This window comes from Nyctibius grandis, chromosome 8, assembly GCF_013368605.1.
Source record: "Nyctibius grandis isolate bNycGra1 chromosome 8, bNycGra1.pri, whole genome shotgun sequence".
Classification (NCBI taxonomy): domain Eukaryota; kingdom Metazoa; phylum Chordata; class Aves; order Nyctibiiformes; family Nyctibiidae; genus Nyctibius; species Nyctibius grandis.
The window spans coordinates 41,307,062-41,324,399 of record NC_090665.1 but is presented as its reverse complement, the minus strand read 5'-3'; the positions used below and the strand labels follow the sequence as shown (position 1 = coordinate 41,324,399).

General features: G+C 46.4%; 1 protein-coding gene across 1 annotated transcript in view; it reads left to right on the top strand.

The window, feature by feature from the left end:
- Window positions 1–14,980, top strand: part of LOC137666330 (BEN domain-containing protein 5-like) — a 729,551-nt gene extending 714,571 nt beyond the window's left edge. Inside the window, exon 11 of the mRNA XM_068406246.1 lies at window positions 12,395–14,980. Within this exon, the coding sequence (XP_068262347.1) occupies window positions 12,395–12,518 (124 nt within the window). The 3' untranslated portion in view covers window positions 12,519–14,980. The remainder of the gene's footprint in view (window positions 1–12,394) is intronic.
- Window positions 14,981–17,338: the final 2,358 nt, after the last annotated feature.

Below are 17,338 nucleotides of genomic sequence, written 5' to 3'. Positions count from 1 at the left end.
TGCCACAACTAAATATAATTTATATTTTGCAGTGGAAAAGACAATTCCAAATTGGCAAGGAGAAGGCAGCTGAGCCTTGAAATTCACTCCCTTCTTCCCCCACTTTTCCCCCCCTCTTGAAAAAAGTACCTGTGGGAACAGCTGCTTGTTTGCAAAGGAACACTTTCCTACTGAAGATTTTCTAGTGAAGTGTAAGATGGACGTTACAAATATCAGCCCAGACCATAGAGCAATTGCTGGAGTTCCTTCTGCAGCCTTTAAAAACCCTCTCGGTGCAGCCATTCTGGCAGTTCCTTATACACGTGGTCAGAGCCAGCCTGATGGCGTTAGGTGTTTAAATGCCCTGCTTTGAGTCCAACTCCCTTTCGTTGTTCGTGCTCTTGACACAACCGTTTAGGCTGGCTCAAGGAGGACTGTCAGCGCTGCAGTTCTGAATGCTCTTATCTGTAGAGACCTGCAGGGTTAGCAGAGAAAAGCATCCAGCATCTTCCTCTTCTCCAGAAATTGAATGTATCATTTCTCTCAGACTCCCAGGGGCCACAGCCTCCAAGGCTAAAAACCCACGACTATTACTGAACCTAATTACCACCTGACAGCAAAGTGCTTTTCCGTAGCATCATTCAGTTACCTTATCAAAAGGAATGTTTGTTTGCTTTCTTCATTTTAAATTAAAGAACCTCTGTCAGTGGTAACTGAAGCATTTTAATCTCATCAAATATCCATGTCCATCTCTATAGAGACAGCCACACCAGCAGGGAAAGATACACATCTATAATCGGGTTGCACAGAGCAAATTTTTCTCGTTCCTCCACCAGAGTCTAATGGGGTGAGAGATCTTTTGTTTGGGGAGTGCTACCTCACAGTAAAATCCTAAATACGGTAAACGTTCAGCCCAAAGCCAACAGATGTTTAAGGAAGAGATTTTTAAAGATTCATGTTGTTAATTTCCTGATAGCTTTCAAATAGCAGCTTTTCCCTGTAAGTAGACAAATGCCTTCTATTTGTATTCTGGGCTTTGTCACCTGACATTTGATCAGAGCCTGTATATATATATAAAATGTACATCAATGAAATGAAATTGTTCTTTGAAGCTGTCGTGTTAACTGCAAACCTGTCAAAAAGAAAATCTTGCAAACTGCTGGGAAACAGAAGGGAGATGGCTGTGGCTTTAAATATGCCTTGGCTAGGCGGTGGCACTAGGAAAGGATTGGAATATGTAAAATGATACTAAATATCTGTGTAATCAGGACTAATTATATGGCATGGTTATTAGCTTGAAACAGGACATGTTGTGCCCACAGTTTATGAAAATATATTAAAACATTACCAGATTCCACATACTCATTGAAAGAAAGCTGCAGAGTTAATAAACGTGTAAAGGACAACTAATTGGCTGCTTTGTCCCAGCCTACTATAGGCAGAACGATTTCTGTTTGAGGGAATTAGTGCAGCCAGAATGCGTTGTAACAATAGCCCTGGAAATAGCAACAACCTGCAACACTTCCAGAGCACATATGACTGAAGGATCTTAAAGAAGGAAATGTTTATGTTGGTATCACCACGCGGCAGAGAAGGAAACTGAGGCACAGAAAGGGGGAAGCTGTCCTGAGAGTCCAAAATACAGCTGGTACCCGAATTCAGGCACCTTTCCAGAGTTTAGTCCACGCAGTCAGGCTGACAACAGCCATCCTAGAGCACAGGCAATGCGGGCAGTTCAGCGGGAACTGAATCAGGATCATCTAGAGCAAGAGGCAAGAACTAATGCAACAGTTCTTGTTACAGAACCAAGGCTGGGGCTAGGTTACCCTCTGCTATCCTGTATGCTTGTGCAGCTTATTCCAAGAAGGAAACAGCTGTACCTGTGTAAGGTGCTCATGTGCCTGTAAGTGAAGCCAACTGGTCAGTTGGACCTGTGTTTAAATTCCACCTGCCCTTGTCTACAGAAGCCACTGGAACAAGCGTCACCTGTAGATGGGGCCTTCAGTTCCTTGCTGTGGAACTGCACCCACCACCCTTGCAGGAGTCAGGCTCCACCGACTTCCCAAGGGGCCACCGTGAAAGTCAGGTTAGGGCTGGAGCCCTCAAGCATTTGCTGAGCCTGCCAGTGCGGGGGCAGTAGGGGTGCTGTGTTTTGTCCCTGGGTGCTTGCTTGCTAGAAATGAATCTTGAACCCATCGTTGTGGTGGTGGTCTCTGAAGGGTTGGGGTGAGCCTGGGTGCACCCAACTCTGCACTGGGTAATCCTGTTTCCTCCCAACATGTCCTCACCAGTGAGAGGAGGTATTCACAGTTGCAGGCCATAGAAATGAAGCTTAGAAGTTTCTGCTCCCTCTGTAACTGAAGGAGCCGCTGGGCAAACCTCATGGGTTATTCTTCCGTGCGCCCTCCCTCCCACCACAGCTCATCCAGTTCTTCACAGGACCCTTCAGCCCCTTCCCTCTTGCTGAACTTCCTCCAACCTTCCCCCTGATCCCCCAGGAGCCCAGCCCAGCAGTCATGCAGCGTTTCCCCCAGCCTGCAAGGGAAGGTTAGGACTCATTTCAAACAGTAACCCCAATATGTCCTGCAGTCCTTATCGTGGGAAGACCCTGTGATCCCAAACAAACGCCCAGCTCAGAAAGATAATGTCCGTTGTTATCAGCATGCTAAGCAATTATCTTCCTGAAGGTGATGTGTCTGCGGCGAGATAGGAAAGCTTCAATGACTCAGCTGGGGAGGGCAGGAAGGTTAGAATATTTTCCTATGTAAGCTAATGAATTAAAAGCCTTGCTGAAAATGCTGGACATTTTCTGGAGTGACAAGACGGTAGGCCTATGAATTTCTAACAGAGTAAAAGAGACCTCTGTGCTGCCTACAAAAGCTGCTGGAGAAGAGAGCGCTGCCACTTAGACCTGCTTCAGAGAGGCTCAGGAAAGTCCGTCCTGGACACAAAGACATCTCTCTAAGGTTGGGTTAAGTGGGCACAGAGCAGGAGAGCGCAGTGCAGAAAGGGGCTGTCGGGTGCCAATGAAGGTTCATGCCCTTTCTCTCCTCTTGTTACTGTCCTTTTTTAAGCTGCTCAGTGACCGGCAAATTCTGCTCCCACTGCACTCACTGGAAAGCATTTGAGCGGGGCTCCCTTTGATGCCACTGGTGGCACAGGGAGTTATTCCTCTTACTGAGTCTCTGTCCTGCACTCACCTCTTTCTACTTGTGCCAGAGTAAAGGTTAAGATTGTTTGGGTCAAAAGCAAGAAATGCCTTCCGCTGAAATCTTTGGTAAAGGGTGAAAAATTTGTAAGAGAATAAGAGAAAGCTGAGTACAGCTGTTACAGAGAATAGTTAAGGTAGGAAAACAGACCTTCTGCTGAAAAATTTGCAACTGCCAGTCACCTTGCACTGCCTTAAGTCCAGCCCTTTGCCCCTGTCAGTGCTGCTCTGTTCTTTCACTCTGGCTCCTTGACTGCGTGGCAGAGCCCTGCTCCAGCACAGCATCAGCAGAGGAGCTGTTGCCTCTTTAAACCACTGACATTTTTTCTCTGAGACCCACCAGTTCCATGTTTCTCATTTTCTGGACACACTGGAGTTCAAATAATAGAAGTGCTGAGTGCTTACAGCTCTGGCTGAGGTTAGAGGAGCTGGGCATTCAACAGACACAGTGCGGCTACCCTGAAAAATGCCACCTGGGCCTTGCTAGTGGAGCATTCTGCAACTCACATCTGCACCACATTTTCCTGTAGGTAAAACCCAGGCACTCTGCTCACAGGGGTGTTGGAAGAGAAATTCCTTCATGTGTGGGATGCTCTCAGTTGCTGCAATGATACACGTGAGAGAAAAGTCCAGGAGAAGATGAATAATTCTCTCTAAGAGCAGGGATTTGATGGCATGCAGCAAATAATGCCTGGGGCCACACACTGAAGAAAAAAGGACAGAACAAAATATTGACTGGCCCTTCATTAATTACTGTCTGTCCATCATGCCCTGAATGAAGCAGCGGTCTTGTTGAAGAACAAGTAGGCTGTGATGAGGTAATTAAAGACCGCATCAGAAGGCATAGCCACCAGGAGGTTGAATTAAAATTGTTCTGACAGCCTTTATTCTGGCAATTCCTCCTTTTGCTGCTTGACTTTGCAGCCTTAATGATGATGTATGAGTTCACAGCTGTGTATCCAACAGCCTGGGTAGGCCCATGGGACTGTCCCGTCATCCTCAGAGGCGATGGGCACCATCTTCTGCATCACGCTGGGTAAAGCTGGGGAATGTCTTCCTCTGTATGGGCACAGTCTGATGGGAGGCACTTCTGCCAGCACAACTCAGTGTTTCAAGTTTTGAGCCCCATCTTGACACTAAAGAGCTGTGCCCCGAGGCTGTGTGGTCTTACGGGCTCAGACTGATGCCATCCCAGGGATTTGCTGCTTTCTGGCACGTGCTGTGTGTGGGTCCTTCTGTCCCAACTGGGTCTGGGATTTTCTTCCCAGTCTACCTCTTGCTGTCTTTCAGAAAAACTCCTCTCTGCACTTTTAAGAGCTGCCTTCAGGATTTTTGAGGTTTCACCTACATCTGGTAGCGCTTTCTTTGACCTGGCCGTGACTAAGATGACAGCTGAGAGTGAAGTGAGCTGGGAGCGAAGCCACCTGTCTGCTTTATGTAGATGGCTGCTTCTTGTCATTCTCTAGGGGCTCTGCTGCCATCCCCAGCTCACTTCTCCCAAACTTAAATCACTGTCTTGTCATCTTTCCCACCACTATTATCAGTGGGTAAGAGGAGAGCAGAGTCTAATAAACAGAAAAAATAAAAAGTGGATGTACTAGCAAGAGTTATAAATTTTGTCAGAGCAACAATACTCTAGACCAAATTTGATCTTAGTGCAGCTGAGATCTGAAATACCCCACAGCTTCCAGGGCACAGTACCACTGCAATGCTATGAAAGTGAGAGAAAGGAAAATCTGGCACCTTTTCTTTTTTTCTCATGACTTCTCCCACATGGAAGGATATATTGCTGGCTATCTTTGAGCCGTTCATCCCTTGGGCTCTGGTGACAGGGCATAGGCAAATATAGGAAAATATACCCCAGTTAGCAAACTAGTTTGAATGAAATGTCTGTACGGGCCAAACAAACTACGTGTTCTCTGACATGGGCAAGGAGGCAGCTCAGACTTCAGCTGCACATTTCAGACACACTGAGAGGCTACCACTGCTACTAACAGCAAGTTCAGCGTCTCCATATTTTATATTTTTTTTCTAATTATTGCAAAATAAAACTGGCTTGGGTCTTCAAGGAGAAGTTCCCCAGAGCTATCCTGAAGACATTTGCAGGTCTGGCCATTCCCCTTGCCCACAGAGGGTGCATGCAGGCACTGTGCTACCTACGGCCTCTTCTCCCAGGCAACTAGCAATAGGACGAGAGGACATAGCCTCAAGCTTCACCAGGGGAGGTTCAGGTTGGACATTAGGAAGCATTTCTTCTCAGAAAGGGTCATTAGACGTTGGAATGGGCTGCCCAGGGAGGTGGTGGAGTCACCATCTCTGGATGTGTTTAAGAAAAGACTGGACATGGCACTTAGTGCCATGGTCTAGTTGACATGGTGGTGTCAGGGCAATGGTTGGACTCAATGATCCCTGAGGTCTCTTCCAACCTGATTGATTCTGTGATTCTGTGATTCACCTCCCCAGGCTAGTTGTAACATCAGCAGCTCACCTTCTACACCCCTGAGGGGGTGAAGGGACTCCCTGAGGCACCAACATGGTGTCAGTATCAATGCTACTGTCAATGCCTCTTGAATTGTGCAGGCACAGCAAAGTAAACACTTTGTTCCCCTTCCTCCAGTGCTGCTCCAGAGAAAGGTCAGCAAAGCCACTTACAATTCGTAGAGAAAGGAGGAAATTAAATGACGGTAGGGAAAAAAGAGAGTCAGCTGCAAAACCCTCCATCACCATGCTGGCTCCCTTGGAGGGAGGACTGCAACTTGTCTCAGGGATTTCACTAGAACCTGATCCATGGGTCCCCTAGAGCTGTGTCGCTTTTGTAGGGACAAGTGGGCCAGTATGTATTTAAAAGTCTTATGTTACTGGCAGGGCCGGTCAGGGATGCAGTGGTGCACGATCCTACTAGCTAGCACAGAAATGACACCTCGCAGCCGGAGCCTGCAGACTGTCTTACCCGGCTCCCTGCGTGTTTAAACAGTGCAAAGCTCATATGAGTGTCTAAAAAACCACTTGCTTTCTCCTCCCACATTGGCCGGTGCTCCTTTAAAAGGAAAATTTAAAAAACCAAACTGCTGAGGAGTCAAGCAACTTCAATCTGATTGCCAGGGTTGTAAATTGCATTAGTAATGGGAGCACTACTGTGGTTTAAAGGCAAATTATATGTTTTGCCTCAAAAATTAATTTTTGTTTTTTCCCCTTTCTCTACTGGTAATTATAATCTGTCAGCTCACTCCCACACACGTCTGCATGTTTTATGCAACTCTTGATACCTGTAGCTGTCATTAAAGAAAACCTTTCCGTTTTAAAAGGTGACACATTTGCGTGGGTTCGATGAAAAGGATCTATTTGCAGAGTGTGGGGAGATTTGCAGTGCTTGGGCAGCTCACAGCAGAGGGCTCACCAAACTACCACATTACAACAATTACCTTGTCAAGCGTCTGGGAACCAGAATGCTGGCTGGAAGGATTTTACCCTGGATTTAAGCACGCACACACTAAAGCAGATGCAAACAGCCAAACAGACCTCCGGCTTGGTCCTGCTTTCAGACAGTCCCTGAACAGAGCGTGTCTAAAAATACTTACGGACTAGCCCGGGGAGCCAGCGTGCCTGATGGGTGGCCCAGCAGGAGGAAATAATCTGCATTACTGTATGAAGTAGGTTGGGTCCATGTTAACAATCCCTTTCAAAATGAAGGTGATGTCAGCTGATTTAATTTAATTTACTCTACCTTAATTTACTTTTGGAAATGAGCTAAACGAATAAATTGAATTATGGCTCCTTTAACTCTGAAGGAGCATATCCACATAGGAGCTTACTGTGGTTTCACTAATCAGCTCTACATTTACACCCTAAATGTATTTGGATTAGGTCTCACAGGCATCCTCATACAGATATGCCTGGAGATACCCACCTGCTTTCTTTTTCCTTCCTTGGGTGTGTTGGTCTGAGGAAGCCAGGGCTTGGTAAGCAGATTTACAGCACCTGTGTTATTTCATGCCTCACCCCTGTCTGGACTCTCTCTGTATTTCTGAAGAGCAGGACAGAGCACTTTGCTCTGAAAGCAGAGACAGCTGCTGTGTGTAGGGTGGCCAACATGGGTAATGATGTCTGATGTACATAGCACATTAATCCCAATATCATATTGCTAACTTGAACAAGCTCAAGAGATGGTCATTTTCTGCTAGCATCTCAAAAGGTAAGTGCAACCCATTATTGTCCTGTTGCTCCTTAGGAAATAGGAGGATGGGAGACAAGACAAAACCTATTCCCATCCTTTCTGCAGCTTCCTGCTCCAGGGTCAGTAAAGATACACAATGGCTGGGTCTGAGCCATGTGAATTGCTTGTAACTGTGGCTACTTCTCTTGTGTGATAATGTGGTTCCAGTCACAAGCTAATTATTCCTGCCTCTGTGCAGTGTCTCCTTGGTGAATCATAGAATTGTTTTGCTTGGAAAAGACCTTTAAGAAGCAGGTGTGCCTTGCTGCAGGGAGCTGGGGAAGGAGGGCAGGAACTGAGGGATGGACAACAAGTAGCAGGATCCCTTCTGCGGCAGAGGGAGAGACATCTGCAAACTCTCCTGGGGAGCAGGCTATTAATATGATGCCTTCTCTATAAGCAGCATAGACCAGCCCCTGCATTCAGAAAGGTACAGCCACAGGGTATGGATCTGATGAGATTGCCAGATAGTGCTGGGATTCTCCATGTACCAAGTCCAGTGGGGTTTGTATGGCCCAGAAATCATAGTCTGATGCAATAGGTGGGTGGTCATCTGGCAAGCACAAATTTGTGCTCGCTTTCTGGAAATAGGCACTGGTGACCATGTGAAAAAAAAAAAATCAAGCCTGCAGTAATGGCTGAGGATTTCTGACCTTTGCTCTAACATTTCAGATTTGTTTTTATTGACTCTAATTGGCCTTGCTTTGTAGCACACACATTATCTAACTGCCAGGGCACTGGCTGTCATTATCTGCTGGGCCATTTGATTTGTGTTTTTTACGTTTGAAACTTGTCAGACATTCGCAGAAAATACTGCGCTCCCCTTGCAGCGTCAAATATGGGCCTGGTTAATTGTGCATCCCTGAGAGTGAAGCATTTGAAGTAATCAGGCACTGATTGTTTAGCTGCGATGGACGCAATGGCAATGCGTCCCCTCTGTATGGACGGGAAAGTGTAAAAATTAGATCAGCAGCTACATGACAGCAGCCAGATTTCTTGGTTTCAGGGATCAGAGGTTAGACATTTTCCAGCCTTGATGATTCATTTTTGATCCCACTCACGTGGCTTGGATAACCTTGTTTTCTCCTCCCTTTGCAATTTAAACACAGAATTCGCTTCTGTTTTGGCCCTCTTTAATATGGCTGCAAAGTCACTAATTCAAATCTATTGCTCCTCACCTCAACTTGCTCCACTGCATGGAAATAAAAGTCGAGAAATGCCACAGTGCCACAAGCATGCTTATGGCAGTGGCTTTCTAAAGCTCAGCTCATCTAAAACATTAGCCTGGGTTTTGAGCGTGCTGATTCATTTAAAGACCTTTAAGGTTTAAGTTTTCCTAACAATTAGAAATCCAGATGCGGTTGTTTTAGATGTGAACGCATATGCTACACTTGGAGTAGATGTGTATAGGGTTTGTCTTCCTGTAGACAGGCTGAAAGAGCTACAAGGAGCAATAGGAACATTCCCATTTTGCAGACGTGAAAAAGAGCATTGCTGGAAACGCTGAGATGTTAGACCTCAATTTGAATTATGCATCTGCTGTATTTAGATAGAAGCAATTTTGCTGTTGAAATCAGAAGTTGGCATTTTTTTCCCGTGGGACTCAAAATTGTGTTGAGATCAAGCATGTAGTAGTTTTTTCTTTCACTTGTAAAGGTTTTTTTCACCTGTAAAGGTGAATGTATTCAGATTATTCAAGTGGTGATTTTTCGGGTGTACAATTAGTTGACTGAGAGATGTGGTATAAATTTGGTATTGTAATTGCTATGCCTCTGAGATTTCAATTTGCAAAACAGTTTGCATGGCTGCAGGATTAACTGTTGTACGTGTGATGAGCATGCAGCAGAGGTGTGATTTGATCATGACTGTCTCTCAATTGCCTGTACATCCAAAAAAATCACTTTGTCACAAGTACCTGATGTGAACATAGTGGTTGATACTCATGATGCTTCAGTTCAGTGGATGCCAGGATGGCTGCTTTAGAAGGCCAGTGTCTAAAAATCCCACCTGTAAGTGCTGATGGTTAGACGGGATTTATTTTTTCTGTGTTACTCAAATCATGAAAAAGGAGGGAGGTTTAAGACCCATTTTTATCCTCTTTGCATGTTTTGTGTTATATTGTTTCCTTCACTTGAAGAGAGGAGAATGTGAATGCCATTCAGCAGCGCTGGTCTAGTGGTCTGGCCGAGTGGGTGCAGAGAAATCAGTGTCTGTACGGGAGAGCCGGCCCCAGCGTGGCCAGGAGCTGAGCCCTGCCTGTGCGTCCAGCGCTGGCTCTGCCCCGGGAGCGGGCAGGCAGCCTGTCAGTGGTGACACGGGCAGTGCTGACGCAGCCCCGGGGCAGGGGATGGATTGACTGGCTGGCTTTCCTCTGTTCTGCTTGATTCTCTGTTTGGTCCACAGCTGCTGCTGTTTGGGTCTCCAGCGTTGTCTAGGAACATGTCAATGCAATTATACACAGAACGAGAGAAACCGCTTGTTCTCACTTCAGTGTGCCTCTCAGGTCTCCCTCCTAGGGTCCTAAGTTATTTATTTTTGTCTCAGTGTTTATCTCTTCAAAATACCACTGTGCCTTAGGTTGGTGATTGAACTGTGGAGATGCAGTAGATGCTGAACTGGTGGCAGCTGTGATGGCACTGGGGAGGGGAGGGCTGGTGGATGTAAAGCCCTCTAAGCCCTGTGCTCCATCGGCCCCTGCATTATTTCAATTTTTTTAAAATATATTTTGAAACCTCCTTCTGCAAATAAAAGCAGAAGCATTGACACACACACATGTGCGTGGTGGGGAAGGTAGAGGCAGAGGGGCCCAGTTCCTCAGGGGAGAGTCAGGGTGGAGGGATCAGGAAACCTGGGTTTCCATCTCAGCTATTTTCCTTTCTTTCTCCCCAGTTCTGCTGCATGGCCTTCGGTAAGTCACTTCGCTTTTGGTGACGCAGCTATGTGAACAGAGAGGTCCTCCCCTTCCTAGCGTTTGTGTCTCGGTAGGAACTGGTACAGCACCACCACCAGCTCGGCTTGGGTCTCCAGCCACCGTAGCAAATACAGATAACTGGTATTAGAGGGAGGAGACTGAGTGCTTAAAGAGTAGGTGAGGTGTAAGTAGAGGACCCTCTCCATTTGTGTCCTGCCATAGCAGTGAGGGGGTGAATGAACAGAATCAGCAGGGCATGGTGGGTCCTGGGGGGCCAGGAGCTGTCTGAGTGGGCACCCCGAAGGCTCATCGGAGCCCCTTGGCCGGTGTGAGTAAGGCTGACAGCACGGTTTGATTTCCTTCCTCAGGATGGGAACGGATGGTCAGGTTTTGCCTCTTTTACAAAGGAGAAGCTGCCATCAAAAGTTATATCTGCTTTTACAGCTGCAGCACAGCCAGCTTGGCAAGGGGAGGTAGCTCACGCTCTGCCAAGTGGGAGATAGAGCGCCATGGGGTTGGAGGTTGGTACACGCAGGGGATGACGACGGCTGCTCAGAGTTGGTGCTGCTTGGGGTGAGTGTGGAGGGACCCTGCTCTCCACTGGCAGTCCGCAGGTAGGGTTGTAGGGCTGCCAGTGGGCAGCCAAGAGCTGGTTACTCTGGCTTCTGGTCCTAGTGTCTTGCTCAAAGGCACCTTCACAGGTCCAGTGTGACCTGCCAGTGCTGGTAGGGGCTGCAAGGTGAAGCTCGCTGCTCCAGGATGGCCTGGTGCTGGCTGAGCCTCCCTGAGCAGCAAGGGATGGTACTGCAGGACCCACAACCCTTGTCATTCAGCCTCTCATCAAAGCATGGTCTCTGGGTACAACGGTGTGAGTTGCGCCACTTTTTTACCAGGCCTGGCTCTGCCCAGTAGCCAGACAGACCAGGGCTGAGGCTGTCCGGTCTTGCTGTGAAACACAAGTGTGTCAGGACCTGGAGGGAGGAGAGGCAGCGAGAGCACTGGGCTGTGAGATGGAGGATTTTAATTAAGGCCTCTAAGCAAAGAGGCCATATAAGTAAATAGAATAGAAATGTTACAGACTTAATTGATAATAAAGGATAGAGATTTACTTTTCCTTAAAGTAGCAAACATTCATTGTGCACACCGTAAACACACACCGAGCAGCACTTTGTTGGGGAAACCAGTAGTGAGATTTATCAGGAACCAAAGCCTTACAAAGTAGGTCTGTTCCTCTGGACAAGCTGCGGGAAGCCGAGGAGCTGTTTCTGCGGTGCTGAGTTGTGATGAGCTCACTTCTTAGCCTGTGAACTCCTGGGGCATTACTGCAAAAGTACTTTGTATTTAGCATAACTCTGCTCCTTTGGAGGTCAGCAGTTAAACTCCCACTGCTCTGCTAGGACTGTAGCCCAAAAGTGTGCTGGAAATGCCACACTCCAAACTATAGTGACAAATAAAGTTTTGCATGACTGTTAGATAATTGGAGTTAACGGGCACAGAGAAATGGCAGTATCACATGGGGCTCTTTGAAGGCACTGGTCTGGATGCTGGAAGCACTGGCATCATGTGTCGGGCAACGGGTGTTCCCCGGCCATGCAGTGGGCATCTGTCACTAAAGAGTTTGGCCCCAGCTGTGAGCATCCCTGGCAGTGGGGGCAATCCAGTGGTGAGCAGACCCGTGAACCCAGCTGTCCTGTGAACGGTATATGCCCCAGAAGGAAATCTTCACAGTGACACAAGGGCTGTTAATGAGCAGAAATAAAGGGAAACGTTTCAGGCATGTGGGGTAAGTGCATTATTGCAAAGAGAAGCAGTGGGGCCCTTCTCTTGGAGAGTTCAGAGCTAGTGCAAAGCCCTTGAAGTCTCCTGGAAGGACTAACCCTGCTCTGGCCAGAGGAGGATGGGACCAGCTGGTCTTCAAGCACCTCTAATTTGTCTCGAGCTGCCAAAGCCTTCCTTGCAGATGCACTTCACTGTGTGACTTTACACATGGCTTCTCCTCGGAGCACATCCCACACAGCCTACCTACTGCTGAAACACCGCAGCATTTTACAATACCTGTCCTCTCTCTCTCTTTCTTTGGCAGGAAAGAAAAACCACCACTTTTCAAATGCCCTACCCAGTGGGGCCAAGGGAACAGCCATGCTGGTGGCAAGCCAGAGAAGAGGAGCCAGGCACATCTGAAGGGCCAGTCTCTCTCCACACGATGAGAGGAGAGAAGGGCTGGTCTGTGGAGCAAGACAGAGGAGCACATCTGGGTCTGGAACCGATGTTTCTCTTTTTTTCCCAGACAAGTATTTCTAAGATAACAAATAGTCCAAGGAGGAAAGAAGGAGAGGGAAATTAGTCAGAAATTTTACTATTGATTCTTTTTTTATTTATAGATGGTAAATCAATTTCAGGGCTTTTTTTTTTTTCTTTTTTTTGTCTTATCTCTGGGAAAAAAAGAGTGACTTGATAGATTTACAGAAATAATTTGCAGTGGCTGAAAAGCTATTTGTTAAAATGAAAAAGCCCCCCCTTCCTCCACCGGCCTCGCTTGCTCCCTTTAAAGGGGTAATCCATACGATGAGCTAACGAGGGAGTCCTGGCTCCCCTGCTGCACCACGTGACGTCTCCCCTTTTAGTGTCAGGCTCAGAAGCTCTTATGCCAATTGCATGTGCTAGCCCTCTTAGCTTGCATTAAGAGAGCCTGATAAATAGCTTCTGGGAGTCAGGCAGGCGCTCCTCAGTGTGCCGTTTATCATCTGCTGCATGGTTAAGTTTTTTTACTCTTCTATCAGATCATTTGGGGAAAGGGGTCGTATGAGAAGTGTTACTGTCAGGCTGTGGGCAAGAAACTCACTGCAAGACCTGTCTAACAGGCAGCAACTGTGGTCCTCCAGCAAAAACTGGTTGGGGTCTAGAAAGATTAGACTTCCCAACAGATGTATGACTAAGGCAGTGTAAGTTAGGGCTAGTGCTGAAAGGCATGAACAGTCTTGTGCCACTGCTGCCAGAAATTCCAAGCAAAACCTCACTACCTTCCCATTACACGGACAGCAAGTGAAATCTTTGCTCAAAGCCACTGTCACTAGGCAGTCTTGTCTCCTGTCTTGTGTGACTAATTGAAACATCTGCCAGTGATGTGGATTTGAAGCATTAGGCCAGTGGTTCTCAAACTGGAGAATAAAAGAAGGTGACACTGAGGGGAGTCTGAGTGTCTCCCAGGGGATGGGAAGGAAGAGTGCACTTAAAAGTGCCTCTTGCCAAGCCATCAGAAGACTCGGGAAGCAGCTTCTCTTCACTATCTTCTGCTAGGAGTTGGGCTGCAATGGTGGCTTGGAGGGCAGATGGTGCCAAGACCAAATGGATAGAGAGGGAAAGAATGAACCAGATGGAGGGTGAACAAAGATGTGTGAAACAAGACTGAATGAGCTCCTCTTGGTGTGGGGCAGCCCTGAAGAAGAAGTAGCCCCAGACACTCTGCTCTCTAGTAAAAGAGCTGGGTTGGTTGCTCCTCTCCTCTTTCCCAGGACTTGAGCGCCATGATCTAGGAAGAGTCAGACTCAGCTGGGTCCTCATGCTGGCCTGTGTGTAAGAAGAATGCATCCTGGGAATAAATGAAATGGTATGATAAAAACTGAGAATTATAGCCTAAAATAGACCTTCCAGGTAACTTAAATTTACTGTCCCTTGTGAAAGTACTCTGTGATTCTTCAGGGTGTGATCCTAGGAAGAACTGAAAGCAGCTTGGGTTGCATTTGTGCAGCCAGGAAGCGAGTAGGCCCTCATATGTGCTCATCTGCCTTTGAATACAGTTCCCATATCTATGTCTCAATGGATAGAAGGGAGCACTGTGTAAGGTCCTTGAGCTCCTTTCCATACAAATAAAACACAAAGCAAGCAGGGTCAAGGCTCAGGTCTGCGTTCTGTTTCTCAGGACCTCACATGCACTTCTGGAGCCCCATCACAACAGACCTCCTGGGAACAACTGTCACATGATTTCCATTCAGGTAGCATTACTGCAGCCAGAAAGAGTGAGCAGGTACAAGTCGGGACAAAAATGTGGCTTTGCATGCCTCTGAAAAAGGACAAGCTACAAAACTTGAGCTGATTGTGCATTAGCCACTCGTTAGCTGGGCTTTCATTAGTTACTTTCTGATAAGGGGAACTTGGTTGAAAACAAGAAGGAGATATCCCACTGGAAGGAAAATTATTTAAAACACCAAGCAAACCTGATACTTTCAGTATTTCAAGGTGAGGGGGTTAAATTGCGCACTTTTTTAGGGGGAATAAAATGCCTTCATATAATGAATTCCAAGGCATCCAAAAGGCACAGTGCTGGCTCTCTGCCTCCAAAAGCAGAGTAATGAATAGCAGTGACAGTGTGATAATTAAAATGACCTCTTAGAGATATGGATTAGAAGGTACACAGAGGGGGGATAAGTTCTCCTTTGAATTAATCTAGTGCTAATTTATGACTATCGTTGGGTTTTATAAGGTTTTAGTGGAAGACTTTCAAAGTTGGTTTACTGGGGTGATAATGTTCCTTCTGCATATTCATTGGAAAAACACTTGCAGAATTCATCATTATTTCTTTTTGAATGGTTCTATATATACATATAGGTTATATATATAATGAGAGAATTTCAGGTATTTGCTTAGCCGCTAAAGAGTCTACTCTAGAAATATGAATAAAGTGATAAAAGCAGCTGTGGAATGACTGTGTTGTTTCATTTTCATTCCTTTCTCCTCACAGGCCCCCAGAGTCACTTCAAAACCAAGACATGGACAAGCGGGTTCTGGGAAGCCCTTGTGCTGCCCTACTATTGGTTGTCAGAGGCTCCTGCTATCTGACTTGTAAAAGTCAGTCTTTTAAGTTTAGATTTAATAACTGGATCTTCCTGGAAATCACTGTCTCTGCTTCTTACTTGTCTCCTGCCACCCATATCTGCCTCACAGACTGCACTTTCCAGGTCTTAGTATAGACTTGATGTAGAATGGTCACCTCTGCCAGAGATGCTTCCTTTCTGCTGAGATATCCCAAGCTTTTAGTTGGATAGAAAGGACGGATTGGAGACAGTTACCCATATGGGAAATGATGACATCCCATTTGTCAACTCTTATGCTGGTAACCTTCTTCCTATCCTCTCCACCTGCCTAGCAATACCATAACATCCAAATATAAGGTTCTCTGCCAAGAGCATCTGCTTTGCTCCTCAGTCGGGCAGCACGCCCATTCTGGAGCCCATCCTCTCCATCCTTGTTCCTGCATGTCATGTTCAAACTCTTTGCTCTTGCCTCCCATTTAACTCCTGTCTCAGTTTGTCTCTGGCACCTTCTGGTCCACCCACAGCCACAGCTGCCCCTACCCATTTTTTCCCCTCTGATATCCCAATCATATCTCCTCTGAACCCTGTAGGCAGAGTTGACTCTATAGTGCTTTCTCCAGAGACCCACCTCTGCTTTCAGGGTTCACCAATAAAACGTGTTTCTTGGAAGCTCTTCCTGACCAGCTGGGGATGGGAGCCTGAGCCTTTCACTGTGCGATCTTTGCCAGCTTGCATGATGAGGGCTTACGCTTTGGTGTGGCAGGGTGTGCATGATGCACACACACCATTTCACAAATTCTTGGGAAGACTACCATGGCAGCTGAAAATGAGACCTTTTGCTCCCAGTCTCTAATTCACTTTCCTCCCACGTGACTGCTGAAGTTCTTCTCCTCCACGTGAGCAGGCAGATCCTACTTCAGAGCCTACTTCTGGCGTGCCATGAGCCTTTTCTTCCTGGAGAAGATGAGCTATGTCTCAGATGTAAGTAATGCGCATTGTACACTTAACAGTAATGCTTTACTAGTCACTTGTGTCAGGTCCAAGGTAAGGTAACACCAGGGATTCTGAAAGGTTCAGAAGCCAATATGGGTCCAAAACTGGGCGTCTGATTTGACAGAACAGTATTTACTCTTAAGAACAAAGGCATGTGTTTATCTGAGCACCAGTGGAGGGCTCTTCTTGTGGGGAGACCGGAGCCCCACTGCATTGCCCTGCATGTTTCCACTCTCTGCTTGGGGAGCTGGAGGGCTCTCCCTTGGAGCAGTAGCAATGTGTTTACCACTCTTCATACAGGATGGGTGATGACTATTAAAATGCCAAAATTAACTTGTTTTCTGTGCATCCTGCTCTCCTGACAAGAAAATCCCGCTGCAAACCCCTGCGCAGGCAGTCTAACTGCGCTGAATTGGACCCTCACTGTGAGGGGATTATATATTCTGATTGGGGCTGCATTTGCAATTATTTTCTCTGCCACACCAAAGACCTTTACTGCAGAGCTGCAAACCAGTTATAGGAACATGAAATGCTTTGGCTTCTTCACTAGGGAAACATTAATCCAATCACAGGTTATGTCCATTACAGACCATGGCAATATTGTATACAGGAATTCCCAGGAGAAGGTTCTACAAAAATTGGAATCTCTCTATAACCATGTTATGAGATTTACTGGCGTGGATAAAATGGGCAGAGTTAAAATTACCAGACTGGCTATCTCTAAAAGACAGGTGATGTCTGCTGGCTATCACTGCTTCATAATATTACAAATGGAAAAGCCCTGAAGTAATTGAATAACACATCTGCTGAAAAAACCTTGTGAACTGCTCTAACCTAAAGATAGACTGCAAGGAAACAATGTACGTACAGCACCCGGTTAAAAGGAAAAAGATGCTTTCCTTACCTGGTGCAGGAAGATATTGCAAATGTTGATACAGATTCTCTCTTTGCCTCCTACATCATATGTGTGTGTGATATATATATATATATATATATATATATATATATATATATATGTCTGTGTCTACCTCTTTTCATATAAAAATAAGTTAAACCAGTTTCCTCAGCAGCCTGAGGCATGGTGCCGGATGGTAACGATTCACAATCAGAGCTCACTGCGTTTCCTTTTGTCCTGGAGGTTGCTAAAAACATTTGACATGGCTTGTAAAGGAGCTGATTTCTGTCCCCTTAATGTCTCTCTGTCCCTGTGCCAAAAAAAGAGT